This window comes from Cygnus olor, chromosome 1 (genome assembly GCF_009769625.2).
Source record: "Cygnus olor isolate bCygOlo1 chromosome 1, bCygOlo1.pri.v2, whole genome shotgun sequence".
In the NCBI taxonomy this organism is placed as follows: Eukaryota; Metazoa; Chordata; class Aves; order Anseriformes; family Anatidae; genus Cygnus; species Cygnus olor.
This window is the reverse complement of record NC_049169.1, coordinates 120,548,178-120,561,143: the sequence shown is the minus strand read 5'-3', so window position 1 is coordinate 120,561,143 and position 12,966 is coordinate 120,548,178. Positions and strand designations below refer to the sequence as shown.

At 38.3% G+C, this 12,966-nt stretch overlaps 1 protein-coding gene across 3 annotated transcripts in view; it reads right to left on the bottom strand.

Annotated features, from left to right (window-relative positions):
* The window catches only part of TMEM47 (transmembrane protein 47), a 58,079-nt gene that overhangs the window by 26,760 nt on the left and 18,353 nt on the right, over positions 1-12,966 (bottom strand). The window contains exons 3-4 of one of the 3 annotated variants that reach the window (XM_040530910.1): positions 8,581-8,656; positions 3,968-7,770 (exon numbers count right to left, since the gene is read on the bottom strand). The exons of 1 other annotated variant lie outside the window; for it this stretch is intronic. In XM_040530910.1, coding sequence (XP_040386844.1) covers positions 7,722-7,770; positions 8,581-8,656 — 125 coding nt within the window. In that variant the 3' untranslated portion in view covers positions 3,968-7,721. Of the gene's footprint in view, positions 1-3,967; positions 7,771-8,580; positions 8,657-12,966 lie in introns of those variants that run through there. One more of the 3 variants, XM_040530904.1, reaches the window with a different exon arrangement.

Genomic DNA, 12,966 nt, shown 5'->3' with positions numbered 1-12,966 from the left:
CCAGGACAAATTCCGAAATAAATGTTTCTTTTCTTGTAGCATCAAGGGAAGAAATAGGAATGGATAGAAAAAAGTCAGTCTGAGCAGAAAAGAGGCAGCGTATTTCTCAGTTGCTATTCATTTCACTTTTTCTCAGACATTTAAATTTCTGAGCTATCAGCTGAAAGATTTTCCCCCGTTATTCCAAGCTAAGTATAATGTTCATCCTTGCTTTTCTATTTTCTGAACTTCCAAGTGGCTAAGACGACATTATTTAAAAAAAAAAAAAAAAAAAAAAAAAAAAAAAAAAAAGTTGAAGCTTTTCAACCTGAATACATTTAAGTATTTTAAATAATGTTAATATCATAAAACTCTCTTAGGAAAAAAAACAAACAAAACAAAACAAAAACCAACCAAACAAAAAAGACAAACAAAAAACATTACTTGTTCTCAATTAACAGAATTAAGTTAATGGCTCTGGTTCTGTCTCCTGAGATAGCTCTTAGAACAGAAACTTGTAGATGAAGGTAAGCATTTAGACCAACAGCAGCTCTGAGTCCCTCAGAAAATATTCTTCTTGTTTAGGAAGGCATTTATGAATCCATTCATCATTTGTTATATACCAAGGCTTGTCTGCTACTGCAGAAATTCTTTTGTACCCTGCTGCATCATTATGATTTATCTCAGTTATAGAGAGTTTCATATTCACCAAGTGACACAGCCTTCTTGGCATCTAATATAGAACTGTGGCAGGACTGAGGACCATCCCAAACCTCAATGTGCCCTGCCCAATGTAAGTTTCATTTCACAGTGGGCCACATCACCCTTCAGGACAGGGTTTTAGCTGTGGTGCACAATGCAGTACAGAGATGCTCAGATGGTTCTGCAGTGCCCAAAGACACAGACAAGAACAAAAGCATCACAGTTAGTTTTCATGTGGGGGAACTTATCAAGCGCTTGAGCTGACAAAAGCCTCTAAAGCTGCTATACAGAGAGAGAGTTGACAGTAACTCAGAAGATCTTTTGGGAGTCTTATCACATTTGTCACCCCCTGAAACTTGGCTCTGGGTTTGTTTCCTCTGCAGGTGGGAAGGTCTCTTACATCTGTGGGGTGTCTCCCACCCTGAAGTGGGATGGCAGCCTCCCTGTTCTCTCACCCTCTCTCTCTCTCCCTCTCTCTCTGTTCATTTTATCCTGAAATCCAAACTGTTATCCACATCAGGTGTGCCTGGTTGACCCAAGGGAAGGGCACTCTCCTTTCAGAAAAAGATTAGATCCAATCTAGAGCACAAAATGTAAACAACTTCTCTCCCTACTGCACTGTTGTACAGCCTCTTCAGTGTGACATACGGTACAACTAAAGCAACCATGCTCGCATACGCAAAACAGTTCTGTCTGTCCCAATACTCACACTTCAGTGTTTCAGCCATATTGCTTTTCAGCATCTTTGAGTGAAAGGTCCTAATTTTTTACCCACCCTCTCATGGGGCAGGCTGCAAGCCAGTCATGCATGAGAGTGATGCAGATGGGAAACCAACCCAAGTCAGATACCATTCCTGAAACACCAAATCACCTGTTATCTGTCCTAGGATATTCTGCTTCCACCAAGGTAAATGCATCAGCAGCAGTAACCTGCTGCTAGCTCCTAGCCACAACGAAGACCTGCTGTCTATGCTGACTAGCTGTGTACATGCAGATATTTTCTTGAAGTGGCAGGCCTATCATATTGGTTCATTTGTCTACTAAATCTTATAGTTCCATAGAATAATAGGACAATATTACAGAACTGAAAAAGCAAAAGAAAATGGACTGAGAAAAGAAGGTGGGAGAATTAAAATGAATGATAATAGATAGAAGATATTAGTGATTATACCTTTTGTGACTTCCTATTACAATTCAAAATTTAGTGGAATACCCATATTTCATTCACTAAAAATTCATATATTCCTTAGAGGAATTATCAGTTTCTATCATCATAGAATCATATAGGTTGGAAAAGACCCTTGAGATCATCAAACTTTTTCACCCGGCTGTCTGCATACAGTGTTTCCCCTCACAAATAAATAAATAAATAAATGGTGAAAATATTAACAAATCATGAAACTTAGCTTTCCTGTAGGATGTAATGCTTCTCACATCACATTCCAGACAAGCACTAGACTTTTCTGGGATACTTAAATGATTTAAAGTCCTCTTTGAAGCTACTGTCTCTTTGAAAATCTGCATAGCAATTCTTTTCATCAAGAGAGTGCCAGGAAGTCACTAAAACAGTAGAAAAATCTTTCGTATCTCCAAAATCCCATCACACCTACACATTTAACACACAAACATTCACTTGGGAAGTACTCCATAAAGGTAGAGAAACATACAAGGCTTACAACCCCTTGCCCACAAATATCTAAAATATCAATTTAAAATAAGATTTTGTAACGTTCCAAAGAGTTTTAGATTTATTTAAATCCATAGATCAAGACGACGTTCTGCGAGCATAGCAGTACACTCTGGGCAGATTTACGTTGCTTTGGCTCCTTTTGCCTCAGTTTGTACCCTGGAGTTTTCAGCTTCACTTGTAGAGTTAAGTCATTTGTTTCCACAAAGGGCTCCATTGCTTACTCATGTTTAAGCTTCACTTTGATATAAACAAACCTGGGCTCATACACCATCCTCCACACATTTTCTCTTGCTTACAGCATGCCCTACATCCAGCCACACTTCATCTGGTTCAGTGGTACAGTACAGGTCTACGCTTATGGTGGATACCAAATGTGGTGAGATGCAGGTCGACTGCCAAGTGTGCTGGAACATCTTTGATACATCAAGGGCATGCCAGCTCAGTGTTCACATCATTAAGCATATTTGAAAAGACAGAGTTAGAGTAAATTATTCTCACCCTATACTTAACTTCTTGCTTTGGTAAGCCAGGGTGTCCCTCTGACCCTGTTGTCAATGTGTAGGCACACAGATGACCCAGAGTTTGTGCTCTAAGCACTGGTCAAGCCTTTGGGTAATATGTCCCCTAAGACCACACTCATTACAATGAACGTTTTAATGCAGATTTTAAGAAATACACCTTCCATCACCTCCAGTTTGCTCCTTTACTCTCCAGTAGCTGCAGGTTCCTGGTTCTGTGTGAACTTCCTCTCTCTTAGTACTCACATTTCAAAAAGAGAACAAATCTTCAGACAATCCCCATCCTCCACCCCACACCACCCATCCTACTCCCTCCCTGCTCTGAATTCCTTTTCCATTACTTGATTTCCACTTTGTGCACCCCACCCTCATGCCTGTATTCAGTCATTACAATAGTCCACTGAAGCCACAGACTTCAGCCCCCAGTTCTCACGTTGTATTCTACTGGCTGCCCCTTCTTCATGTTGCTGCCTGCTTACGTGAGAGGTATCCAGTGATGCAAGGATGACAGTAACTTTCTGAATGGTAGAAATATCACAGTACCATATCTTTAGTGTATAAAACATGCTTTTCCATTTTTGCAGTGGCTCAAAACCAGTATCCGTTTTTTTTTTCATTGCAAAAAGTAACACAACATTCAGAATCAAAACAGAAAAAAGAATTACTGTTATTGGAAATGTGGAAAAAAAAATAAATCTGTATATAAGGAAAAAGTTTCCCCACCGGAACAAGGTGCTGAGCAAAGATTCAACACACCACCTTGTTATTTAACACATTTAAAACAATTTTGTTTTCTGATGTTACAATAACTGCATTTATAAACACATTACGGGCTGTGTGAAACCCAGATACCTATCCTGTATTACTCTATAGCCAAGATGGAGGGGTTACATAGAAAAGATCCTGTGTCTCTCTCTCTCTCCCCCCCCTCACTCTCCATGTATTTTGATAAGACTCCTTTAGTAAGGCCATTCATGAGCCTATGTAGAGTGATGCTTCTCAGCCTGCCCAACAGAAATTCAGGCTGGTATCAACTGTGCAAGTACTCCACTCAGAACAAAACAGTCACATTTGATTAGTGTAACAATTTTTTATTTGTTACTTTTTCACATATAACTTCATGTAAGCTACAAAAATTGTGAAATGCAGAAATGGTATTAAAACTGCAAACTTAAAAGTTTTGATTAAAAAAAAAATCTTTCCCTGCTACCAATGACCATTTAAAATGAACCGTATTTTGATGGTTTCAGTTAATAAACATACCACACATTTCTCAAAAATAAATAAAGAACAACATCAGAAAAAAAAAAATCAATACCATCAACAACATGAAGCATTTAGTTGTCTTTTTTTTTCTTTCATTTAAAGACAAATTAAATTTCTAGGCACAGTTTTAGGCATTATAGAGGACACAGAGGCAATAGGTTAGTGTGCACTGCTCTGTACAAAAATACAGTCTGAATAAATTACGTTGCTAGCCATAAGATTAGATTTCACTTACCGGTCAGTTCATTGCATGTTTAATAATATACAGTTACATGCTAATCCATATATATCATTTATATCTCAAACACATAGGTCTCTCTATATTTGTTTTTAAAATTTACAAAAGCTAAATGAAGTTGTGCAAGAAATCCAGAAGAGGTGCTAGGTACTTGTCAGCACCGGACGGTATACTTTAAGCCTAAAAAATACAAATAACTAGCCCTGCTTGCAAGTTTGCTATATATATATATATATATATATCTTTATTCATATATATTTGAATGATAAACAAGGGATTTGTTGTGTGAAAGAATCATCCTGACAGTGAGACAAAGCCAAACAACTGAAACAACGATGGCATGACACAAGCATAATGTTCAGAATGATTAATTTGTTGTACGTACACTCAGACACCGACTTTCCTTTTTTTGTGTGTGTGTGTCTAGAAAGAAATCAGAAGTGTAATTACTTTTTGTTCAGTCCTGAAAAACATTTACCATTATTGGAATGGGGGTGGGAAAAAAATTCAAGTAGCAACATAAGAAAGTTAAATGGAGGTTCCAAGCTAATAAACGTAGATACTTACATCCAAATACTTGATGTCCAAGTGAAAGGACCTGAGAAGTTTGAGAGGTGCATCCTAATAGACTGAATTATATTCAAAAGGAAAAGCAGGTGCTGAAATCAGATCTCTGACCCAAATATGAATGAAGAACCTTGTCTTTAGGCATTCACATTTGTAATTTTTTGCCTGAACATCATTCGTATTAAGAGGCATGTGATTTTAGGAGTGCTTGCGATTAACTTGCATATGCCTTAAGCCTGACATTTAATTTCACTCAAACTCCACATAAAGAAAAAAATGTTTTGATAAATTTGTAGATTTACTACTACAGTATTGTACCTTCTTGCCAGCATTGGCAAAGCACCGTGCAATACTGGTATCAAAACACGATTCTCCTAGAAAGGCATAGAAATCTTCTAACAGTGAGCTTCTCTCTACATTAACCTAATTCCCATGCCAAACTACAATGTTCTCCATGCTGCTAAATAAAAGCAGAACTACAGAGCAGTTCAGAAAGATACAGAATTTACTACATACTGAATATCTGCCTTAAGTCAGTCTCAGAAAAAATAAATGTTATAAATGCTCTTGGGTGCCTGCAAAATAAATGGACTTATTTCTTCCTCCCGTCCTTTTCCTCTTTAGGCATTGCTATACAATCCCTCTTAAGTGAAGCTATCGTTTTGCTCTGTCTAATCTAATTAATCACCACTGGTCCAGGAAGGAATGCTGATACAGAATATTTTTCTGTGATAGTAAAGGCTTAGCTCCAGGGAGGCCTGGAGTTTTAGAAATCATTTCTGTACAGCAGCAACACTTTGAGAACAGCTTCTTAGAGGCAGTTCTGGGGAAGCACGGTCAATGCAGAGCCTCTGCTCCCTGGGAACTGTGGCATAATCATTAACGCTGCAAATGTGATCTTAACATTGAGTCATTCAGCAGTCTTTTCTGTGGAACCAGCAAAACCATTTGTGCAGAGGTGGACATGCAACCCCCAGCATATCCACTTTTGCAGAGGTCCACATAGAATATACTTTAAAGTTCTCCATTAAAAAAAAATAGTTATTTCTAAAGATTAGAATTGTATAAAAATATGTTCATAATTAATTCAAAATACCCAAACAAGCAAATCATAAACAAAAATAAAAGTGATGCAGATTAAATACACTTAGAAATTCTCCCTATTTTAACTTGGATTTCATGTAATGGGTACAATTTCCAGATGTTTTAAGTGGGAAACATACTAAGCAAGGAGTAATTAGGTGTACATAATCATCAGCCAGTCCATTATAAACTCAGCCTTTAAAAACATGAGAGTAGTTCCTGCAGTGCTAATGTTTTAATATGGACATGATTGGGTCTCAGCTATGTTCTTGATGATCAGAAACACTAGCAACCTAACTAGATTTTTAAAAAATGGCATTTTTTTTTTCCTTTGCAACAGCCTTAGAAAACAAATTTTAATAAGTATTAGATTACATATGGAATAAAAAGTAGTTATTTCATCCACTTGTACCTTAATTTGATGTGAACTTTTAAGCATTTCCCATAACACAGAATCTGTACAAGGGCATATACAGAAGACAAACCATTTTATGTTTATTTTGCAATGCCAACCATGACCGGGGGTACCAGTCCAAGACCCTCAAAAATGTGTACAAAGCTAGTATTTTAACCACTGCATCACAGCTCCTATTACAATTTAAAGATGAATTCTCTTTCTCCCTTTGCATTTATATTTGTATTATATATATTCATTTATACTAACAAATACCTTCCAAAAATAGAATTGAACTTGTTCCATATTCATTTTTTTTCACGGTGATGTTCGGAAGTTAAATGGGTACTTAGGAAAACTACAATTCATTCGTGCATGTTAGATGCCTTAGGGATGTATATGGTCTCTTGTCCTCCCCCTTACTTCCACCCTCCCAGCAAAATACTCAGAGCTGAGACAACTTCCAACCACATAGTCAGAAGCACGTGTCTCCAGGTTTGGACTTTCTTCAACAACCTGCTACAGCTGGCATGGTGATGTCAATTACCAATTCATGAAATCCTGGGTGTGTGTTTGCTTTCTTTTTTTGTTGTTGTTTTTTTCATTCTCCAAGAAGACTGTTGAATGCAGATATTAGACAAGTCATTAACCAGTTACATTCACTGCCCTCAACAGTTACTTGCAACTAATTCCTTAAGAGCTTTTTTGAACAAGTAATAAGGGGCCAACACAGCCTATTGTACAAGATGCCATTGCCTGTTTATCAGACATTTGAATCCTCTACGATACAGAGAAACTTCTAAATGGAGCCTATACCAGCTGCTCCCCTGAAGGCAATAGGGGATGCTGGCCTTGAATTCTCATTCCAACTAGTTTTCTCACAATGATCGCTGTCACGTAGATCCTTTGCTTGTTGTCAGGAAAAACAAAGCCTATGTATCAGCAGCTTGCAGCATCTGCCTATGTAAGATCAGCAATCCTAGTGTTTGCAGTTCTTCTAAACGGTTGTAAAAGCTGGTTACAGTGTTCACACCCAAAAGGCAAAGGCTATTTTATCAACAGAGCAGACTGGTGCTCCACAAGTGTTCTAAAAAAACCGTGAGTTAGAAAAGACGGGGTAATCCTTTTGATATTTTTCTTTCCATTAAATGATTCTAGTAATAGTCTTCATAGTTCTTAGGGTTCAGGCAATAAAGGATGGCACCCCCAAATGAAAATATAGTTGCACCCCAAGCCAGGCCATAGCCCCAGTTGAACTCATGGTATATTTTCAAGCTGACTGTTTCAATGAACTTGATTGGGTAGAGGACTAAGCTGCACACCTGAAGAACAACTGAAAAAGAAACAAACCAAATGTCAGAAGAGGCCTTAAGTCACGTCCATAAAACCAACACATAACTTAAATTCATATTTCAAAATGCTCTTGGTGCAATTTTTTCTATTAATACTGATCTTTTTGAGCAGTATGTAAATATATATATATATATATATATATATATATATATATATATATAAAAAACCTTCATTTCTTCCACAGAGATCAGAGCAGTTCTTGTACATTCCCTTGATGAAGAAAAATGATATTGCTATGGTATAACAATAATACTTCAGATGCCCAAAAAACAAACAGTGAAAGCAATCTTTTTCCAATTCTTTTCTGTCTCTCCTCTTTGTATTTTAGTCTGGAGTCATTATTCCTTCCATAACAACAAATCTAAGATTATTTGTTCCATACCCATTATAAACAAGTCAAAACAACGAGAAGCAAGAATAAATGAATATTAAGAAATAAAGCTCAGAATCAAATTCTTTACTTAGACTAATAGTAATTCAGTGTAGTATGTGATCCGTATTGATGTTCATGGAGACTCACTGAATTATGTATTTCGTATGCATTACTGTGTACTGTAATCAGAATTAATGATATTATTGCACAGAATAACAAGAAATCCATAAAGTTTGATCAATCGCTAAACTTTTCAACAGCAAAGTATTTCCTTACATTATGAATTTAGTGGGTGGGTCAGAGATGCTTCATTTTGAAAAAAAAGCTAATAAAACAGATCAAATCCAGGGCAGGAAAAAGCTTAAAAACCATTACTTTCTACAGTACTGTCCCCCCTAAGAGTGCCACATTTCCCACCGTCTGATCCACAGTTCTGCAGAGGAATTCAGCAAACCTGTCCTTTGTGTTACACCAAAACAATACATATGGTAACCTGAAAAGGAAGGTGCAAGATGAAAAACCCCAGTTTTCACATAAACAATTCAGTTTGATCAGTGTCCATTCTCTTTTATAATCAGGCATATTGCTAACAGTATAATTGGGACAATAGCTTCCAGGGTAAGCAGGTGAAAGTTGCACTTAATTTGAAGACAAGAACAAGATAGATGATTTGGTGATTCTTTAGGCTTCTAGTTCTGCCATCTACAAACAAATATCATGGGAACTAAACACCATAGGAACATACAAAACAACCTTTTTATCCCTCAAATATGTGATAGGTCTCCCTTCCGGCATTTAGAACAATCAAGTTTTAAAGACTTCAGTCCGTGACTTCCCCTATAAACTGCCAGCCGCCTAATTACAGACGGTGAGCACATCCACAAAGTTGAGCACATTCTTAAGAATTTGCAGACCTGAGACATACTCTGATCAAAATTCAGTGGTATGCGGTATAATGCCATAACTACTTTAACATTGACTGGTTCATTATTTTTTAGATTTTACTAGGTAATGTTAGAAGAATGAACACTATTTTTATATAAAAATTGTGAATTTTTATAAAGCCAAAGTCAAAATAAAATGCCAGTGGAAAATAAAAAGTATGACTACTTTTGGCTATAGAAGCTCTTTTGAAATTACAGTGAAATGAAATAATGTTAATTATATTCTCCTGCTGGTCAAACACTTTTTGCACACCCAAAACCTGTCATTTGCCTTTTCATTCCCACATTCCCTCTTCAGTGCTGTCAAACTGTCATCTTTCATTAGGTGCTTAGAGACTAATGCTTTCTTGTCCTCTGGATGGGGACTGTGATGGGGAGAGTATTTCCAATGCTCATCATACACCCTCTGATATCACTGCAAAACATCCACTGGAAATTCACATACCCCCATCTCTCACATCCGGTTAGCATCTTGGACTCTTTCTTGGGACTGACAGTCTAAGTAATGTTTGGATAGTGGATTTTCTGATGTGGGTACCAAAATCCACAGTTTTTTTTTTTTTTTTAATCCTAAAGTTATTGAAGTGTTACTTTATGTTATTTCTTTTTAATTTTTTTTTTTTTTGTCTGCCAGCTCACAAAATACTGCACAACACTGGAGAAATTTTGACAGGGTACACCAGGGAAAGCTTCTAGTCTTACGAAAAGATTATGCATTCTAATTCTGTATAATGAGAACATGGTTATACCCCAAAACACCTGAACATATGCTCAACTTTCAGGCACATCTTTAAGACCATTCAAAGTCCAAGATAATTTCCTCAGGTGAATGGGTGTAAGGAAGTTCTTTGGTGGCTTCCTGAACTGGAGCTGCAGCACCTCTGCTTCGTCAATACAGAAATAGCCATTGGTGTGCGTGCATCTGTATCAAGTTGCACCCAAGGAAGCTCCCTACCTGCGCTCAATCTAATACTGAATTTCAATCTATGGATTGGACTTGTCAAAAAAAAAAAAAAGTGATTCCACTGGAACATGTGGCTAACAGAGCAACACCTACAACACATACTTTTAACATTTTTATAGGGAGACATCTTGAATTTGCTACTACTGGTTCAGCTACACTATTGAAAAATTCAAAGTGCTGATATCAGCAGGCCAGCAGAAATAACCACACTGCATAACAGTGCTGTCACTTTGCACTATTTACATCTCCCATCATTGTTGCTCCCTGTAAAGTGGAAAGGGACCAATGTAGGCTAGAAACAAGTTAGTGAAGTTACAAAAAATGACCAGTATGACCCAAAAAGATGTTGAAACCAATGACTGCAAGCACTGATCTGCGTCCAATAAATTTAAAGGGACCTGCTCATAGGAAGTGTATGTACTACACTTTTTCAGAAATACTAGTTCTTCCCTGTAGAAAAAGGCTGAAAAATAAATAAATATATAAATCCACCTAAAAACTCTATTCAAAAAAAAAATAGTCAGCTCAAACTAGACTACTCATTTCAAGTTTAGACACATTTTTATGGCTAGTGCACAGTACAGGACAAGTACACAGGAACAGGAATAATAGTTTTACTCCATTTACATGAGGTGTAAGTACTCACCACATTAAACATGCAAAAATCACAACAAAACCTTTAAAACTAGGAAAACTGAATTTCAGTCATCTTTTTCCTTCATTTAAATTTTTAACTATAATAGATTTGATGTTTAAAAAAAAAAAAGCTTGAAAATTGGGCTTTTTGATTGGTGTCTCTTATGAAAATGGTGGTGCTGGCTAGTTCTCTGTACCATTTCTCCTGCTCATTCACATGCACTTTATTAGTAACCAATAGGTGTTGCAGTTTCAAAGACTGACATACAACAACTGTCTAGGAACTTTTTGTACTTAATACAACCTGTGCAAGAAATTGGGAAGGATCATGAAGAGGATGGGGGGTGATCCATGCTCATTTTAAAAATATTGCTAACTTAGAATATGCCACCCTACTACAGACAAAGACCCGGAATTTCAGCAGGAGGCCCAGTTGGCCAAGCAGGGAATTTTTCCAACGAATGTGTAAGAAATGAGCAAACGAGCAGGAAACAAGGATAGACAATGAGAGGGAAATATAAAAATACTATTTTGATACTTACATACAAAATCAGGAAGGCTGAAGCCCAGCTGGAGCCCAACATCAAGCTAAGAAATGGCAAAAAAAGTGTAATAACAAATTTCCACAGGTGCGTTCGTTGCAAAATGAAGTTCAGAATACGTACTGGTCCAATGATGGGCAGAAAAGCAAGTCTAATGAGAGACGATGCAAAATGAAGGCTTCTCCAAGATCTCCAGGGGTCTTGGAGCCTTTGGGAAGGAGTAGGGCAGTCAGCAATGCAGGAACAAGTTATAGACGACAGAGTTGCATCAATGTCTATCAGCATCACCTCATCCCTTGAAACTTTATGAAGTTCATCTTCTAGTACATCTAGTTCAACAAAGGCAAGTGCAGGCTCCTGCACCTAGGGAGGATTAACCCCAAGCACCAGTACAGGCTGGGGGGTGACCTGCTGGAGAGCAGCTCTGCAGAGAGGGACCTGGGAATCCTGGTGGGCAGCAGGCTAACCATGAGTCAGCAATGTGCCCTTGTGGCCAACAAGGCCAGCGGTATCCTGGGGTGCATTTGGAAGAGTGTTGTCAGTAGGTCAAGGGAGGTGATCCTCCCCCTCTATTCAGCCCTGGTGAGGCCACACCTGGACTACTGTGTCCAGATCTGGGCTCCTCAGTACAAGAGGGACATAGAACTACTAGAGTGAGTCCAGAGGAGGACTATGAAGATGATGAGAGGACTGGAGCACCTGTCATATGAGGATAGGCTGAAAGAACTGGGCCTGTTTAGCCTGGAAAAGAGAAGACTGAGGGCAGACTTCATCAATGTGTATAAATATCTGAGGAGAGGGTGTTGAAAGCATGGAGCCGGTCTCTTCTCAGTAGTACCCAGCAACAGGATGAGAAGCAACGGGCACAAACTGAAGCACAGGAAGTTGCAGATGAAAATGAGAGGGCATTTCTTCACTGTGAGGGTGACAGAGCACTGGAAGAGGTTGCCCAGAGAGGTTGTAGAGTCTCCTTCTCTGGAGATGTTTAAAATCCACCTGGATGCCATCCTGTGCAATGTGCTCTAGGTGATCCTGCTTGGCAGGGGAGTTGGACTAGGTGATCTTCAGAGGTCCCTGCCAACCTTGACCATTCTGTGATTCTTGGAGTGCACCTCCAAGCATGTGCAGAACAAGGTGGCATTCAGCAGTCAGCAGGGATTCACCAGGCGAGGGTACAGAAAGGTGCCAAAATGATTGAAGCCTACAGCAAATTGTCCGCAAGAGGAAGAAGAGGATGGTAGCTTTATTTAGATACATAAAGAGGAGGCTAAGGAGCAATTTCAATGCAGTCTACATCTACCTGAAAATGCAGCTACAAAGATGCTGAAACAAAACTCTTTTTAGTGCCAGGAAACCTAAGATGTTGGCAAGAGACAAATTTCAGTTTCACAGATTCAGAATGGACACCAGGAAAAAAATTTTAAGGAGGCCAGTACAGCAACAGGACAATGTACTTGAATGGGTTGTACAAGCTTATCCTTTGAGATCTTCAAGACTAGTCACGATAAAACCACAGCTGACAGACCTAAAGTTAATGATCATCCCGTCTCAACAACATCAACAAGGAGCTTGGACTAGATGCTAGATGACCTAGAGTATCCTGCCAACTGATTTCTTTGATGCTGTTTTGTGCTTTTCTGATTTTTTTTCCTTCTTGTAGCTACGTGCACTTCCTCCTACCAAAGTCTGTCCTACTTTTTCAGACCATTCTTACAAT